The sequence below is a fragment of the Megalobrama amblycephala genome, linkage group LG5 (assembly GCF_018812025.1).
Source record: "Megalobrama amblycephala isolate DHTTF-2021 linkage group LG5, ASM1881202v1, whole genome shotgun sequence".
NCBI classification, from domain to species: domain Eukaryota; kingdom Metazoa; phylum Chordata; class Actinopteri; order Cypriniformes; family Xenocyprididae; genus Megalobrama; species Megalobrama amblycephala.
Genome location: NC_063048.1, coordinates 24,599,459 through 24,617,836, shown reverse-complemented (window position 1 = coordinate 24,617,836; position 18,378 = coordinate 24,599,459). Strand labels below are relative to the sequence as shown.

General features: G+C 37.1%; 3 protein-coding genes across 5 annotated transcripts in view; 2 read left to right on the top strand and 1 right to left on the bottom strand.

The window, feature by feature from the left end:
* Positions 1–425: 425 nt before the first annotated feature.
* Positions 426–1,557, bottom strand: dtd2 (D-aminoacyl-tRNA deacylase 2). 2 transcript variants are annotated; one of them, XM_048191451.1, is made up of 3 exons: positions 1,284–1,557; positions 1,125–1,194; positions 426–1,017 (listed from the first exon to the last, which is right to left on the bottom strand). In XM_048191451.1, exons 1-3 carry the CDS (start codon positions 1,395–1,397, stop codon positions 695–697), a joined length of 507 nt encoding a protein of 168 aa, XP_048047408.1. In that variant the 5' UTR covers positions 1,398–1,557; the 3' UTR covers positions 426–694. The 2 variants fall into 2 exon arrangements, with proteins under 2 accessions (XP_048047408.1, XP_048047409.1); XM_048191452.1 differs by having other exon boundaries at positions 1,125–1,213; positions 1,284–1,545.
* Positions 1,558–1,565: 8 nt separating this feature from the next.
* nubpl (nucleotide binding protein-like) lies at positions 1,566–6,323 on the top strand. Its single transcript, XM_048191450.1, has 11 exons — positions 1,566–1,870; positions 2,023–2,170; positions 2,287–2,321; positions 2,436–2,526; positions 2,607–2,646; positions 3,347–3,437; positions 3,694–3,787; positions 4,059–4,144; positions 4,450–4,570; positions 4,707–4,789; positions 6,052–6,323. The coding sequence occupies exons 1-11, from the start codon at positions 1,739–1,741 to the stop codon at positions 6,112–6,114; spliced, it is 984 nt and encodes a 327-aa protein (XP_048047407.1). The 5' UTR covers positions 1,566–1,738; the 3' UTR covers positions 6,115–6,323.
* Positions 6,324–11,732: 5,409 nt separating this feature from the next.
* The window catches only part of arhgap5 (Rho GTPase activating protein 5), a 39,440-nt gene continuing 32,794 nt past the window's right edge, over positions 11,733–18,378 (top strand). The window contains exons 1-2 of one of the 2 annotated variants that reach the window (XM_048191442.1): positions 11,733–12,036; positions 13,982–17,871. In XM_048191442.1, coding sequence (XP_048047399.1) covers positions 14,155–17,871 — 3,717 coding nt within the window. In that variant the 5' untranslated portion in view covers positions 11,733–12,036; positions 13,982–14,154. Of the gene's footprint in view, positions 12,056–13,981; positions 17,872–18,378 lie in introns of both variants that reach the window. The other variant, XM_048191443.1, reaches the window with a different exon arrangement.

The window sequence follows — 18,378 nt, the reverse complement described above, 5'->3', positions numbered from 1 at the left end:
CAAAAATGATTCAGACACTTTGACCTGCCCATGTTTTGCTTAAGTGTTATCTGACATAATTAAGATAAATTTTTTCTAACACAACTCTGAGATCTTGTCATATTTTATTACCATTTAGTGAATAAACTGTATTAATGAATGAAATGTTCAAGGTGTCTGAATAAATGTTGGTTTGACTGTTTATGAATTTATATGTATGTATGTATATATATATATATATATGTGTGTATGTGTGTGTGTGTGTGTGTGTGTGTGTGTAAAATAAGAGGTGCATACAAATAAATTAATTTTGAAAACTATAATTTGCTGTTTACTACTGCTACTACTACTAATAAATGTAGTCCTCAAGGGGCCATAATACAGAAAAGCCTTTAGTTAAAAGCCAATCTTCCTTCCTAACTGGCTCAGATAAAACACAGCACAGATAGGATTGTATGATTTTTTTGGTAGTTATGGCCAGAATTACAGGCAAATAGGTGATTAACATACTCACAGAATCACAGCACTCATGAAGATAACAAAAACACAGACACATACACCAGGCTTACGCTTTGCACTTTAGTCAGGAGTGGAAACTATAAATGTGCATTAACAGTCTATTGTACTTCTGAAGTCCATATTGGTCCTTCAATCACCCATATATTACCGATCACTACTGTGAAGCTGATTCTACAAACAAGTGAAAAAGTCAATCTTAAAACTCCATCAGATGAGTATAAGGTCCGTTTGTATCCAGCTTCAGTACTTGTCGGTTTCCATACGTTCCATGTTTGACCTCTGTAACAGTGTCACTGTTCTTGCAGGCTGAGAGTTCACTTTGACAGAGAGACACAAAGCTGTCGTAGAGCTTCAAGCCTTCATCTTTCCCAATGTTGCCATGGTACTGCATCCCTTTTCCCTTTGGCTTTCCTCCAAGTGTGGCTTGGGGTACTATGAGAATACTGCCAGGTAGTGCAAGGACTGAAGTATACTTTCCAGATTCTGTCTCACAAAGCTTCATGTTCAGCAGAGTGTTGACTGAGAGAGAAAAACATATCTTGAATAGCCTATATAATTTATTACATTTCAGAATTCATGCATACGGTATGTTTTATTGCACATGTGAGACAGGAGCAATTGCATACCCATTTTGGGGATTATATCTTCAGTTGCACCTTTGAAAAAGCAGATGTAGATAACCATTCCCCTATTAATCTGAATAATCAGAAATACACTAGACATGTCATCATTTAGGCAAAAACTGGAATTAATTAATATTAATTATATAATTATTTTTCTGATACCTCAACCCATTCAGCTTCACTCTCAGCATCTGGAGGTTTGACCTGCAGTCGTGCATGCAGACACTGCTGGAGAATCACGCGCGCTTTCATGCCGTCATCTGTTCTCTCGGACATTGCTACGAAATAAGCCAACAAATGACGAATGCGATGACTGTGATCAATATAAATAATATATGTGTATTTTGCGTGAACTTCACTAATTCATTGGTTATGGAAATGAACTCTGGAACTACAGGGGGTTCCGCTTCCGCGTGTGAATCCAAACATTGTACGTCATCAACAGGAGACAGTGCGACGCATATATTTTGGAAAAACTGCTCTGTACTAGCAATGTTTCTTAAAGAAAGAAATTGGTTTACCACTGTAACCGAGCGCTAAACTGATAGAAACTAGTTTCACATTTAAGTCTTTGTTTTGCTCGTGGCATAGTCTGTCATCTTTATAAGCTTTATAAAATGGTTAAATTACACGACAACTTCAAAAAGCTTTTGCAAATATATAAATTTTCCTCAAATATTATAGGCACTCCGCTATTGCTTAGCAGATGTGTTCCATCATATCAAAATAGACATGAAATCCGTTTCAAGGTAAGGAAATCTCAGAAATACTAGGTACAGGTTCCATTAGTATTAATGTTGTATTGTTTTCACATAGTATTAATAATTTATTTTCACATAGATGCAAAGAACCCAACTATATTAAATTATATAGACTGTAATACTGGTGTCTATTCTCACAGACTTCAGGTGCTGGTGAACGAGCTCTACAGGAGAGACAGAGGCAGCACATGGCACGAGGTTTGCCAAAACAGAAGCCCATAGCTGGAGTCAAGGAGGTCATTGTTGTTGCATCAGGGAAAGGAGGGGTGGGAAAGTCCACCACAGCAGGTATATTGTCTTTTGCATTCATTGACCTTAGTTTGTTTCATTCCACACCACAATAATCTAACAATAAAAAATATGCCTTTGTCAACTGCCAATATTTCTCTTTAATGTCTTCACAGTGAATCTTGCTCTTGGACTTATGGCTAATGATCAGGTAACATACAGAATCCAGATAGCACTATCAACTGTATTAAATTCACACAGTTATTGCACATTTCTTATCTGATTTGCCTTCAGTAATCTTCTTTCATATCACTTTTGCATGTAGAGTAAATCGGTGGGTCTTCTAGATGCTGATGTCTATGGCCCTTCGGTTCCCAAGTTAATGAACCTAAAAGGAAACCCTGAATTAACAGACAGTGAGTGTTGTGGCCACAATTGCTTTGTGAACAAAAATCATAAAAAATGGTCTGATCCATTTTTTCCTCTTTATTTTCAGATAACTTAATGAGACCACTTGTAAATTTTGGAATGTCTTGGTAAGTAAATTTCTGAATAATAGTTAATAGTATAATAGTAGTGCAACAATGTTGTTTTATATAGAGTACCATTTTTTTAAAAAATTGAGTCGGTATGATTTTTTAAAAATATTTTTGATAGAAGTATCTTATGCTTCTCAACATAGCTGCATTTATTTAATAAAATACTGTAAAACAGTAATATTGTGAATTATTATTATTAATGCAATTTGAAAAGAATTGTTTTTGTTTTATTATTTTAATAAATTTTAAAAATGTAATTATTTTCATCATCATTACTCCAGTCTTCAGTGTCACATGATCCTTCAGAAATCATTCTAATATGGGGATTTGGTGCTCAAGAAACATTTCTTATTATTATTATTATCACTGTTTCGACTGCTTAATATTTTTGTGGAAACCATGATCCTTTTTTCAGGATGCTTTGATGAATAGAAAGTTCAAAAGAACAACATTTAATTGAAATAGAAATCTTGTGTAACATAACCTTTTTGTAACAGTATATCTTTACTGTCACTTATGATCAGTTTAATGCATCTTTGCTGAATAAAAGTCACTTGCTGAATAACTGTCACATTTGATCATCCGTGCTGAATGAAAGTATTAATTTCTTTCAAAAACAAACAACAACAAAAACCTATGTTTTTTTTATTATTATTTTGTACAATTTTATCTATGTGTGCTTCCCTGTCCTCTATAGCATGTCAATGGGCTTTCTTGTTGACGAGGTCGCACCTATTGTGTGGAGGGGTCTGATGGTGATGTCAGCTATTGAGAAACTCATTAGACAGGTGTGTCATTTAAATTTGGAAATTGCTGTTGATAATGGGATTTATCAAATATATATTTTTCTCCATTGTCCTCGTCCTGCACAAATAGATGTGGTTTTCTTCAAAGGAGTTCAATTTCCATTCTTCCATCTTGAATTATTGTACATGCATTTTTGTTTACATGCAAAATTGGTAATTTTCTGAAGTCTAAGAAAATGATCCAATTTACTCAACATTGTTTTTTCTTTCACTACTGTAATGACTTTTTCCCTTGCAGGTAGACTGGGGGAATCTGGATTACCTTGTGATTGATATGCCACCTGGAACTGGAGATGTCCAACTGTCTATTACTCAGAACATTCCTATAGCAGGTAAGTAAACAAATGTTTTGGCTGATTTGTGGTCTGAAAGCACCATGGATTTTTCCAATTCAGATTCTCATTTAAGGGTTGATTGTCATCTCTCCTGTCGGGTGGGAGACAAATGGATGCATTAATGTTTTCTAGTATTCGGAACATTCATTACGAAATCAGTTTTTACCGCTCTAAATCACACATCTATGTAGAAACTGACAGGTTTATTCTTTAAATGACAAGCCTTTCTGTATACTTTATGCGGACTTATGTCAATTTCACCTCTCAGGCGCTGTGATAGTGTCCACTCCTCAAGACATTGCCTTGCTAGATGCACGAAGAGGTGCTGAGATGTTCCGAAAGGTTAACGTTCCGGTAAAGCATTTGCTTTATATTTAAAGGTTTTACCTTGTCATTTATTTTTATATTATATTATATTATATTATATTATATATATTTATTTACATATATTTATAGTAATTGAATTTAGAATGATTTTTAAAGTCATTAAACTTTATTGTTGTAGTTATAGTCTTGGTGTAGGCCTTAAGAATCTTAATATCAGTATCTTTAATCATTGGTTTTTGTTGATTGATGTGCAGATTTTTTGTTTTATTTTTATTTCTTTATTTATTTTTGCTTTATAAATATGAATTTAAGTATGTGAATTGCTCTTTCAGGTGCTGGGTCTGGTTCAAAACATGAGTGTTTTTCAGTGTCCCAAATGCAATCATCAAACGCATATTTTCGGCTCAGATGGGGCTAAAGAGCTGGCTCATACCCTCGGTGTTGAGTTGCTTGGTAAGATTGTGTATCAAAAACTGTGGCATTTACGAAATATAATACGTAATATGAAGTCAAATTGTATGTAACTAGATTTGATTCAAGTGGATTAGCCAATCTGTGAGGACACACAGTTTCTCTGTTCTCACTGCAGGAGACATTCCTCTTCATCTTAACATTAGAGAGACATCAGACAAAGGACAGCCTGTGGTCGTGTCGTCCCCAAATAGCCCAGAAGTAAGTGGATCATAATAGACTCCTGTCTTGCTTTTCATTGTTTGAATTTGGAAACCCTTGTTATTATCGAGAACGGTGGCCATTAAGTGAACTGCAGCCAGCAACTAATTGCTCGTGCTTTCAATGTTGCACACATAATGTACAAGAGACTGAAAGTTACGTGATTCAGTGCATCGGTATACAGTACTTACAGTGAAGATTTTTTTTATTCTTTGCTTAGAAGTAAAAAAAGTTGGAAATAACTTTTTCAGTAATGAACATCCAGACGCCATCCAGGCTGCTCAGAGTGATGCTTAGATGAATAAGTAAATATGTGCTGTGTGCGTTCCTCTCAATAACAAAATAAACACAAAATGACAGCAGTGAGAAAACAGCAGTTAAGAAAGCATCTGATCAAAGCGATGTAGATATGTTTGCAACAGCTCTGCAATTCACCGCCACATGTCAACAGATGACAGATGAGGTAAAATTACACAATTATAATGATAGTTTGATTATAAAGTATATTTGAGACAATAGACTATATAGATCTGGCTATGTGAGTCTATAATTAGCATGATTAGGTTAGCTTTTGCATGACACATTGATTACAATAAAAAATGGCTCTTTCAGCCTAATCCTGAACATTGTATAAGCATTCATTTAATTTGTCATAGAGCTGAAGAGAGGCTCTCAGGAGCATGCATAACCGTCAAATCCTTTTGATATTCCCGACAAAAACGTGCTTCACATAAAAATCAGTCTACAGGCTTTCATAGACAACTTAGGAAGTTGTGGAAGGTCTCGTTTTTTAAAGTTTCGTTACAAGCTGTTCACACATTGGCAAAAAAAAGCGATTAATACATGAAAATTCTTACAGCCCCTTTAAATATATATATATATATAATAGTATACTTGAATACTAAATTATATTTCTCAAACCACTTGTGTTGAGATAAATGGCACAAATGGCAATATAAATATTGTATATTTATTGTACATAATATATCTTTTTTTTTTTTTTTTTTTTTTTTTTTAAATGCTCTTTGAAACTTTCTAGTTTGGTTAAAAAACTTGGTTATTCCTAAAATGAATAACTGAATTAATATAATATGCCTTTTAAAGTACTGGAGTCGTAAAATGTTAAACTAACCAATTAGTAGATTTCTATCAAACATAGCTTCAGATTATTACAAGTAACAAATGTTTGTAGAACTGATTTGAAAAAGAAAAATTATAAACTCATTTTCTAATATATTTATGCATATTTATCTGTTTTGCAGGCTGAAGCTTACAGAAGAGTTGCCGCAGCAGTAGTACGGAGACTGGCGAAGCAAGTTAAATGACTTCCACATTTAATCTAGTCTTAGTGACCTGAGGAAAATATCAGTATTGTATCATTGTCTCCTAATCAACTTGTTTACCCATTTAAATTGGTATCACATGCCAATTAGAATGTTATAATTTATGTACTTTATTTATACACAGACATACTGTTTATGTTATTTACAGACATTAAAATAACTAATATTAATAAAGTAGTTTTGAGTTTGAACAGTTTGGGAAAATGTAATATTTCATTACAGAATTTAAGTTACAAAACAATGACTGCAATTATGATCATATTATAAGCTTTAAGTCATTAATGTATTGGCCCTTTTAGTGTGCGAATTTAAGATGTGGATCTCTTCCTGCCAGAATAGTTGTGTTTACCCAGAAGGAAGGAACTGGGACAAAGTGCAGATTTAGTGCCGCTTCAGTCAATGATTTTACTTCAGCTATGTGTCATTCCAGACTCTTTCTCTCAACATAATGATGGTCATTACAAGTCTTAACCACTTGGTGGCACTGCAAATGTATTCATACATCTTATCTTGCTTTGTGTTTGATTTATAGGGAAACAAGCTAAATTAAGTATTGCAGTTAAACTGTGACTTTCCTAATATGATAGTTAACATGATTGGACTCTTTTCTTACTTCACTCCATTTAATAAAGATAAATGGTCCCAGTCCAGTAGGAAGGTGGGATGAAGTTTTCATGGGATGAGAAAAACAGGGTCACTTCCTGCATATTTTCACAACTCCCTTGACTCAGCTGAAACAGCCGTATTCAGTCCACCCCTGTGTAACACAGTCCAGACAGACCAGTCTGTGATTCATCACCGCAATGAAGCTATTTTGCTTTCTTTTAGTCTCAATTGCTTAACTGTTCCCAGAAGACCGACCCCATGGTTTCAGCTGTACAATGACCTCAACTCAATTTGGACAGTTTCACATTTGGTGTTATTTATTTTCTCTTTGTTTTCACGATAAAGAAAGCGTTATCCCGATAACATGCCTTGTCTGATGTCACTGAGCACAGTAGTGTGACTCACACTGCCATGAGTGTGTCAGTGAGGTGTGTAAACAGCAAATAAACATCCATTCATAAATAGATGTAGAATTCACCAAAATTCTGTTTGGGATTATTGTCCCAGAAAGGGAATTTCACAGTGAATAGGAGAAAATTGAAAGAATTAACAAACCAGCTGATCCTAGTTCAGACAAATTCCAGTATCTGTTTGTCGGAGACTAAGATGGCATATTCAGATCACTTAAGAAGCAACATGATTGAGCATGTTTCAGGCAATTCCCAGTTTTGCTGGAAACACATCCCAATGTCCTTGTAGTGTTATCAATGGCATTATAAAAGCAGACTTTGCCCCATGTGGTAAATATGGCTTATAGCTTCTACTTCCTACGGCTATGGAAAAAAATCAATAATTAAATGGGGTAGCTGTACAGCCCAAGAGGACAGAGGACAGTCTTATTTCTGTGTCATCTTTGATTCATGAGCAGATAGCATTATCAAACAAAAGAGACTAAAAGAGGAATCAATTTTTTAATGAATTTTGCTCATGAAAGATCACATGGAATGCATGTTGTGGGTCCCTTGACTTTAAATTGTTCTATTTACATTATTTAGACTAAAACTGAACACACTTTTCAGTCCGATCCATGATCAAACAATATCACCGCAATACTTTAACTATAGTAAGCTTTCTCTGCAGCCATGAAGACTTCATCATGTACATAAGGCTGAAGTATTGGCTTCATGCCCGTATATTGGCTGAAATGGAGATCTGCACATGTATAATAAAAGACATATGTATAATTGATTAAAATTATGTAAGGTACATGCCTTTTGGGGCCAAGGTTTTCAAATGGAAACCCTTCTCTGGATGGGTTGTGCTTGACCTAGTCCAGCTCCACCTCTGTGGATCTAATAGGTGGAAGGACAGAGTTATGGGTAGGGTTAGGGTGTGGTTGGACCCTCTAGCTCCACCCATTATATCCAGATTATAGAGTGGAGGAACTGGACGACCAGAGAGGGGGAGCTGGACTTCACACTCCACCCATGAATCTGCAGTGAGCAGCCTCTCAAGGATTTTCAAAGCTGCTATACTGTTGGCATGTATAATATGCATTAATTAATGCTATATCTTGAGACCTGGTTCTAAAATATCAGAACGCTTTCAGAAATAAAATGTTAAAATTGTACCAAGCTTGTCACTGGGGCAGCACACTTAAAGGGACAACTTTGTGTTATTTTATTAAATGTTTTGAAGTTTTCAGGTACATACTATGAGGTGCATTTAGTAATTTTTTTTATTAGTTTTTGTTTTTTAAATATTTATATATAGCTTTAATTTATTTTTATTTTAATTTTAGTATTTTTACTTGAACTGTAGTTGCCAAGGCAACAATTAACATTTTTTGAAGTGTGCACCTCTTATAAAGATACTTTTTTTTAATATAAAAGCGTGTTACTGAATTTGATAAATTGCATATATCTTGCATATAGCAGTCAATATTTTGTATATTTATCATGTTTAGCTTTTCTATTTTATTTATTCTGTAAAGTAGGATCTTTTCATCATCTGTCAGTTTAACTGAAGTAACAAAATATTAACACATTGATGTTCCTCCCATTGAAAATTCTCATAGGAAGCATGTACTTGAATTCTTGAGCACTTGTTCAATTTTTCATCCTAGCTAAAAACAGCATTTTTAAGCTCTAGATTTCAAGATCAGAGAGACCATTTTTGACAATATTCCGCATGTGGCTGTACATATTTTCATGATCTCTCTCTCCTGAAGCCTTATCTTCAGTGACCCGGAAACCCAGCCCTTCTCACAGTCCCAAGCGTGGATCCATAACCATGGCAATGTAGCTGTGCTGCTGCTCAGGGTAAATAGCAGCAGCAGCTGGTTCCAATTGCACTGCAGCACAAGGAAACAGGAGGAGGGCGATGTATGCTTTAAGAAACGTCTGAGAGTTGCTTTTAACTCTCTAGCATTGGTCGTCTTTACAATAAACTTTACATAAATCTCTATAAGTAATATTAGCCATATAAAACTATATTATAAGAAGTAGTTTGTGTAGTTAATCAGGTATTTATTAAAAAAAAGAACTTGGGGGATGCCCTTCCTGAACATTTACCTAAGCGCTTGGCTAATCCACAGCGATGACTAACCTAATCTTGCACAATCAGGCTTCACACAAAGGGTGTGGACACCAGAGCTTCTCAGCAAGACTCCAAGCACAGCTGACAGTGAATCTGCAGATCTGAGGGGTGTTGGAAGGAGATTTGGGGGTGGGGGGAAGGTAAATAATTCATGATGTAAAAAAAAAGAGAGGGAAGGAGATTTAAAGGAGGCACGGCCAGTCACATTAGTGAGGTTTGATGCTGAGTGTTTGATGTACACGTTTGTGTTTTGTGAGCGGTAGCTGCCCTAATGAGCATAAATTAAGAACATTAATTACTGCTCTTCTGCATACAGCCTGTGTTGGTAAATTACAAGCATGACAACTTGATAAATAAACTGAAGTAGTAAAATGAGTAAAACTAAAAATTAAATAAAAAAATTAAAGCCATCGGCCTAGAAGTATTTAAAAACTAAAAAAACAAAAAAAAAACAAAAAAAAAAACTATTTAAAATATTAATAAGTACTACAGTAGTATTTTAATAATACTAAAATACCACTGTTTTGAATCTGAAATTACACAAAAATAGATATTTATTGGCAAACAGAGTTTCAATGGATTGTTTTCAAATGAATATTTTTAGAGGAAGTGATGGCTGCACATGGCTGATGGCCGTAATATTTGAATGCCAAATACAGACACAATCATGACACTGTGATGAAATTCACTCTGCAGGCTTTCAAATCACTGTTCAAAAATTGTAGTCACACTTACTTAGGGCAGACACAAAGAACCCTGAAAAAAAAATCATGTTTTTTTTTTATTTTTTTAACATTGATTTCTGTGATTTCTGAAGGATCATGTGACTGAAGACTGGAATAATTAGCTTTGCCTTTACAAGAATGAATTACATTTTAAAATATATTAAAAAAGAAAATGTATTTTAAATTGAAATAATATTTCACAATATTACTGTATTTTTGATTAAATAAATACAGCCTTGGTGAGTGTGAGAGACAAAAACAATAAAAAATCTTACGGAACTTTTACAACCTTTGAATGGTATATATGCAGTATAAAGTCATAAATAATTCGAAGCAAACATTGACACCTCTAAAACTCTGACCCTCTAAAAATGAAAACATAAGTTTTGTTTTTTGTTAATAGTGGTGCCAAATTTACAACATACAGTGGTGCAAACGCTATGGTGTACCACATGACAAAACAATGATTTCAGACCCAAAGTGGTTGGATTGATCATTTGCATTTACAAAAGAAGAAACTTGACATTTGTGTTGTGTCTCGGGACAGGGAGGGGCCGGCCGCTGACCACAGAAGGCGTTGTCTTGGGAACAGATGCTCTCTAGACAATAGATTTGTTGAACAGAGTGTTATTTTATAAAACACAAGCATATCAAACACAAGCATGTAGGCTGACCCACCTTCATTCCTTAATCAGACCTACCCATGTCAAGTTCTGCTGGTTAGTTGCAGGGGATCCTTCTGTCTGCCACATATCATTTCAAAATCTTTTTATATGAACACCGAAGGAGTATGTTATTAAATTATTTTGGATATGCTAGTGTCTGAAGCTCAACTGACACTCAAAGATAACAAGGAAACAAATAGTAAACAGAATTTTTATTTTAACTGATTTCAAATAAAGGCTCGTAAGCACAAATAAAGGCTCGTAAGCACAAATGGGGCTGTGCAAATCCAAAAGGTATAGGCAAACAATGGTAAACAATGGTAAAAAAAAAAAAAAAAGGTAAACAATATAACCTCTCAGTCCCAAAACAAAACAAAACAAACAAACAAACAAACATGGACTACAGATGTTTGCCAAATTCATTCGTCGATAAATGAACACTCCTATTGACATATTGATGGAGTAAAGGTATGATAAACTAGTTTATAATAAAAGCTATAGGCTCAGAAATGGTTTTTTAATTGAACTTTAGACTTTGTTCCAAATCTTTCCATAAGAATAGTTAAAAATTGTGCACAGAGGATAAGACCGGCCTTCCTAATCTGTGGTGTTTTTTGTGTCATTGAAATAGCAGCTGACCCTTCATATAAACGGACTGGACCAGGACAACAGAGCTTCAACTTCCAGCTTTATAAAGAAATTAAAATAGAAGATATATGCAATACAATATGCAAATGAGTATTTATTATAATATCACTTAATATAAAATAAAGCCAGGCACTTCTTTTAAAACTTTAAATTGTAGTAGGCTATTTGAGAACAGAAAAAGAAATTATGGAAAAGACACAAATAAATAAAACAACTTAAAACTCTATGGATAGATAGATAGATAGATAGATAGATAGATAGATAGATAGATAGATAGATATTGATACATTTTTAATGGTTTATTCCTTGCTTTTACTTACTTATTTTTGCTATAGCATAGATCACATTAAGATATCAAAAATCATAAAGTATTAATCTACATGATCCTCAGAGGGAATCGTGAGCGCGCGTCGTGCCCCCGCGGTGAGCGGAATGGAAAAGTTAGTGTGGAGAGAGTGAGTGAGAGCCGGATCTATCCGTCGCCATTACTGACTGGAATGAGAGGGGAGGGGATGGCTCTCCGATTGAACGCATACCACTCTTACTGATAGAAAAGACTCAAAACAACCACTTTAGGGAAAATTTGCCGATTATACCAATCACCCTCTGGAAACGCAACAAAACTGGGATTTGTTTCGGAATCGCATCCTTGGAAATTAAAGGAAATAGTTGGAATGCCACCTCCTATCTGTGGTGTCGGGAGCTGGGAGCGACCATGTTAGGTAGGGGAATGCACACGGAGTATGTGACTTTCTAGCATGCTTTTTGTCGTTTGCTTTACTGAATTTGGTTAAATGTGTGATTTTTTTCTATGTGTAAGCGGTAGTTGTGTAGCTTTATGTAAATGCTCAGATTTGTCTGTCTCGCCTACTGTGCGTTGTGTCGGTGTCACACTTAACTAGCTCTGGCTAACTGGGAAGCTAGCAAGCAAAGGAAGCATCTAATGCCTTGTTAGAGGCAAGGCCCCTGTCGATGCGAATACAAATAAGCATATTAACAGACACTAAACTGACCTAAATCGCCTTGTTATTTAATACAACAAGCGCGTGTATGTAATTAATTTGCTGCGATAAAACTACTCTGATGTAAAATTCAATGCTGGGATTTAAATGCAGTGAATACTGTTGGGTTGAGGTGTTTCGAAGTAAAAGATACTCAAATTCTTGCCAATTTGAAACCCCCGTTCAGTTCGTTGTCATAGCAATCATTGCGAATAATTCACTCGACTAGTTTTGGGAATCGTTGCGTCCACATCTGATCGCAGTGTGGCTCGCGACTCCCCGTAACAATAGCGCTGCTGGTCGGAATTCCTTCTCACCTTCAGCAGATGCTTCTGTCTGCTTTACATCCTCGCTTGAGAAATGCAGCAGCCGTCATTTAGACACTGATGTCCAGTGGTTCACGCTCGCGAGGTCAATATCTCCCATAAACGCGGCCGTTATTTATGAAATTCACAACACAAAGGGCTAATTAGGCAAAATGATTTTTTTTGTCATCATTTACTCCAGAGTTCGCACGGTCATGTAAAAAATGGCAAATAGCCTATATAATAATTTCAAAAAGTGTTTTCCAGACGCGGAAAATTTAAGTCATGGACATTTCAAAAGTGAATATGATATGTTGAGCTTTTCCGATATTTCATCAATCAGTAATTGATCTTGTGTAGAGTGAATCGATTTGTGAGCCGATTGTTCTTTTGAGTCGGTTCTTTTCAATGAATTGTTCTGTTCGGTTCATATAATGGTCTGAAAGATTCATTAGAGAATTTATGCGAATCGAAATGTCATTTAAATGTCCTTATCCAGTAATGAAAAATGCCTGAAGTGGCATGGGAATTCATTGTTTAAAAATGTGTGTGATTTTATTTCTAGAATGACGGCCTCAGTTATCATTCACTTTCATTATGTGGAAAACAGATGCAATGAAAGTGACTAAGGCTGTCATTCTGTCTAACATCTCCTTTTGAGTTCCACTGAGAGAAAAAAAAGTCATACAGGATTGGAATAATATGAGGATGAGTAAATGATGACACAATTTTCATCTATGCATCGCATAATCTTTTAAAAGATTCACTTCAGGGTTTATATTGTCAAATATTGAGTATATGCATATTCAGAAGTGTAATAGTTAATCTATCAGTGCCAACACTGAATTTAATAGCATTTATAAAATAATTTCTTTGAATTGTTTTGTTTATCATGAACAGAATGCTCTTGAGCATAACTTTGTTGCCTTATTTCTACTGACAGAGGCATTTTTCTGTACAAATCTTGTCACTGCCGAAGACAAGCATAGCTTGCATATATATATATATATATATATATATATATATATATATATTATTTTTTTATTTTTTATTTTTTTTTTAAAACTGGGGTACATCAGTAAAAGTATATTTAAGTAAATGAGCTTGTGCCACAGTGTTAGTACTCCTACATATATTAAGATCATCCAATGCTTGAGCTAGTTGAACAGTAATAGTACAGGAGCTCAATAAATCAGATGTGTTGCTTATTAATCAAGGCATCATATTTGGTTGATTCTGTTGTGATTGTGTCTGTGTTGTCAACAAAGTTATCATGCAGAATATTAAATGATCAGTATTCTGCTATTGGAAACTTTAAGCTTTATCATATTGTTGACTAATTTAATATTTTTGTATTGCAGGAAGGTGATAGGAGGGGAAAGAGCAATCATCCAGTACAGATGATCCAGATTAAAGCTACATCGGCTTATTTAAAGGGAGACATGGAAATGTGTCTGCACTAGCAAATGGAAGTACATGCTTGCCTTGCCGGCATACTTTGCTTAGTGTAACAAGCAATGAGAGGGGCAATATAATGGCCAAGAATAAGGAGCCCCGTCCGACATTCGCTATCAGTGTGGTTGGGCTCTCAGGCACTGAGAAAGAGAAGGGCAACTGTGGCGTAGGTAAATCCTGCCTATGCAACAGATATGTGCGCCCCAGTGCGGACTGCTACTACTCAGAGCACACTTCTGTGTTGAGCACAATTGACTTTGGAGGGCGTGTGGTGAATAACGATCACTTCTTATACTGGGGTGAAGTATTACATCGAGGGGATGATGGCCTTGAGTGTAGAATCCAGGTCATCGAGCAGACCGAGTTCATCGATGACCAGACCTTCTTGCCTCATCGGAGCACAAACCTGCAGCCTTACACAAAACGGGCTGCAAATACGAAGCTTCAGTCTGCTGAGAAGCTGATGTACATTTGCACAGACCAGCTTGGGTTGGAGCAGGATTTTGATCAGAAGCAGATGCCTGATGGCAAGCTCAACATCGATGGCTTTGTATTGTGTATAGATGTAAGCAAAGGATGCAATAGAAAATTTGATGACCAGATGAAATTTGTCCACAGTCTTTATTCTCAAATTTCCAAGACAAAAAAACCCATAATCATTGCTGCAACAAAATGTGACGAATGTGTCGAGCAATACCTGAGGGAGGTTCAGACGTTTGTTACAGGTAAAAAGAATCTCATGTTGGTGGAAACATCAGCTCGAGCATCTGTGAATGTGGAACTTTGTTTCAATGCTCTGACACAGCAGATGGACAAAACCCGAGGTAAACCCAAAATCATCTCTTATTTGGAAGCATACAAATCCCAGAGACAGTTAGTAGCTTCGGTCTCTGACAAGTTTGAAAAGCTCATCGTTCAAACTGTCCGAGATTATCACACGAGCTGGAAAATTGTGAGCAATAAGTTGAAAAGCCACCCAGACTATGAAGAGTACATCAACTTGGAAGGCACCAAAAAGGCCAGAAACATCTTTTCAAAGCACATAGAACAGCTGAGACAAGAGCATATCAAGAGGCGGCGTGAGGATTATCTTACCAGTCTGCCAAAAATTCTTAATAAGTTGCTTAACAACCTGGAGGAAATTGAGACTCTGAGTTGGACTGAGGCTCAGAGCCTTATGAAGAGCAGGCCTGAGTTTCAGTACTGTTTCATTGAGTTAGAACAAACGCCATGGTATGAGACTGACCACCTCGATAAAACCGACGACAGAAGAGTGCCCTTCGATCTCCTCAAAACCATGGAAGGAGAGAGGATTTATCAAAACCACGTCCAGCATTTGATATCTGAGAAGAGGCGGTTGGAGATGAAGGAGAAATTCAAGAAGACGCTGGAGCGAGTGCATTTCATTAGCCCCGGCCAGCCGTGGGAAGAGGTTATGTGCTTTGTCATGGAGGATGAGGCGTACAAGTACATCACTGAATCAGATCGCAGGGATGTTTACAGTCGGCATCAGCAGGAAATAGTTGAAAGGGCCAAAGAGGAGTTTCAGGAAATGCTTTTTGAGCACGCAGAGCTGTTCTATGACCTCGATTTGAATGCGACCCCGAGCTGTGACAAAATGAGTGAGATTCATGCCGTACTTAACGAGGAACCTAGATACAGAGCTCTCCAGAAACTCGCCACAGACAGGGAGTCACTTTTACTCAAACACATCGGGTTTGTCTATCACCCTACAAAAGAAACGTGCCTCAGCGGCACGGCCTGCATCGATCTCAAAGTCGAGCAAGTCCTCGCCAACAGGCTAGTTCAGCTGGATCACGGCCGCTCAAATATCTACTACAACAGTGCCAACATTGATAAGGTTAACCTGTGCCTCGTAGGCAGAGAAGGATTGGCGCAGGAGCTCGCAAATGAAATCCGAGCTCAGTCCACTGATGATGAATACACCCTTGATGGGAAAATCTATGAATTAGACCTTTTGCCTGTGGATGTCAATTCTGGCATGCTTTTGAACCATTCCTGGATATCGACTTTCAAGCCCCATGGGTTCTTTTGTGTCTTCAGCTCTATAGAGTCGCTTAATTACATTGGTGACCGCATAAGCCGGATACGAGCTGAGATTGCCCAGAGCAGAAGGGATAGGTATAGCCAGCCAGTGCCATTCATTCTCATTCTAGCAAACCAGCGCGACAGTGTTTGCAAAAACATGCCTATTTTAAGGCATCAGGGCCAACAGCTTGCAAATAAGCTACAGTGTACTTTTGTAGATATACCCTCCGGCACTTTTCCCAGGAAGTTTAATGAGTCTCAGATAAAACAGGCCCTCAGAGCGGTGTTGGAGGGATTGAAGCACAATTTCGACATGATGAACCCCATGCCCTCAATTAAAGATCTGTCTGAGACAGATTTACGGATAGTCATGTGTGCCATGTGTGGAGATCCATTCAGCGTGGATCTCATTCTCTCCCCGTTCCTTGACTCGCTTTCCTGCAGCGCCGGACAGCCCGGGCAGTGCAACACGTTGATCCTGGAGAAAATCATCGGCGACAGTCGCAGACGCATACAGGTCACTGTGATCTCCTACCACTCCTCAATTGGAATCAGAAAGGACGAATTGGTGCATGGGTACATTCTTGTTTACTCAGCAAAACGAAAGTCTTCCATGGCTATGCTGAGGGCGTTCCTGGCCGAAGTCCAGGATGTCATTCCAGTTCAACTGGTGGCCATTACGGACAGCCAGGCAGACTTCTTTGAGAATGAAGCGATAAAAGAGCTGATGACTGAAGGGGAGCACATTGCCACGGAAATTTCTGCTAAGTTTACCGCTCTTTACTCGTTGTCCCAGTATCACAGGCAGACAGAAGTTTTCACGCCATTTTTCAATGAGGTCCTCGAGAAGAAGAGCAACATTGAAAGCTCCTTCATGTTCGACAACAGCAGAGACGGAACAGGCACAGGTGAAGATGTCTTCCCGCAGTCACCTCATAGCCATTCACCTGCCTACCAATACTACCCTGACTCTGAGGATGATGGGGAGGGTCCGCCACCTTACAGCCCAATAGGCGATGATGTGCAGCTGCTGCCTAATCCTAGTGAACGGAAGTACAGAATCGACCTAGAAGGAAATGAGTACCCGGTTCACAGCACACCTCTTGGTGATCACGAGCGTAACCACAAAGTGCCTCCCCCAGTAAAACCCAAGCCCAATGTGCTGCCCAAACCCAATGTTAAGAAGCTGGACCCCAACCTTCTGAGGACCATTGAGGCTGGAATGAGGACCACCAGGTGGACGCGAAGTCCAATGATGGGTCACGGCGATGACCTTGAAGCATCCGACAACTATGCAGAGCCGGCTGACACTCTTCTCAAATTGAAAGGCTTCAGTGATGATATATATGCCGTACCAGAAGATGCACACGGCAGATCTGGCAAGATCCGCAACTCGTTCGGTGGACTCGCTCTGCACGGGGATGAGGAAAATGGCTTTGACTCCATGTCTAAGTCTCAGGGTGGCAGACGGCCTTCTAAGTATAAACATCGTTCAAAGATCCTCTTCAGCAAAACAAAAGCTTATCAAAGACGAGTGCACTCAGATGTCAGTGATGATGAGTCGGGGCCTGCAACGCAGAAGAAGAAGAAAGGAAGGGGCAATCGAGGAAGTGAAGAAGATCCACTCCTCTCACCAGTGGATCCTTGGAAAGGAGGGATAGACAATCCAGCCATCACATCAGACCCAGAGCAGGATGATAAGAAAATGAAGAAAAAGAAAGCACCAAAGATCAAGGAATCCAAAAAGGTGAGCTAGTGTATATATATTTTTTAAACTTGTTCTCACTTAAAACTCAAAGAATTATGAATCATATAGGATTAGGTACCACATTGACTAATATTATAGATATTTTTTTATTTATTTGTTTGTGCCGATGTTGTGTATTTAACTGTGTATTTCATTGTGCATGCTCATTTTTCTTATTTTAAGATTTAGATTACCTTTGCTGTCATTTAAAGCTCACTTAAAGTTAATCTTTTAAAAACAGTTATGTAATTTAATAGCACTTTTAAATCTTTAACTCTCCAAAATGAATATCAATTTTTAATACTGTACATTATAATGTTGTGATTCCTAAATTTAGATAAAAGTTTAGGTTTTTGTATTTAATTTAATTTATTTTTAGTTTTTATTTAGACCAATTAGTATAGAATTTTATTATCATTATTTGCCAGAATTTTCATATCTGTGCAAAGATTTCCAAAAATATTTTTTTTATTATTTTTTTTATTTTTTTCTAAGATGCTTATGAAG

Bases quoted from the DNA above. Each gene is read 5' to 3' on its own strand.
- nubpl (XM_048191450.1), top strand. From the start codon at position 1,739: ATGGTTAAATTACACGACAACTTCAAAAAGCTTTTGCAAATATATAAA. The intron at 2,527-2,606 runs GTGAGTGTTGTG...CTTTATTTTCAG, and splicing joins AAACCCTGAATTAACAGACA to ATAACTTAATGAGACCACTT. The intron at 2,647-3,346 runs GTAAGTAAATTT...TGTCCTCTATAG, and splicing joins GTAAATTTTGGAATGTCTTG to CATGTCAATGGGCTTTCTTG.
- dtd2 (XM_048191451.1), bottom strand. From the start codon at position 1,397: ATGTCCGAGAGAACAGATGACGGCATGAAAGCGCGCGTGATTCTCCAG. The intron at 1,195-1,283 runs GTATCAGAAAAA...CTGATTATTCAG, and splicing joins GTGAAGCTGAATGGGTTGAG to ATTAATAGGGGAATGGTTAT. The intron at 1,018-1,124 runs GTATGCAATTGC...TTTCTCTCTCAG, and splicing joins AGATATAATCCCCAAAATGG to TCAACACTCTGCTGAACATG.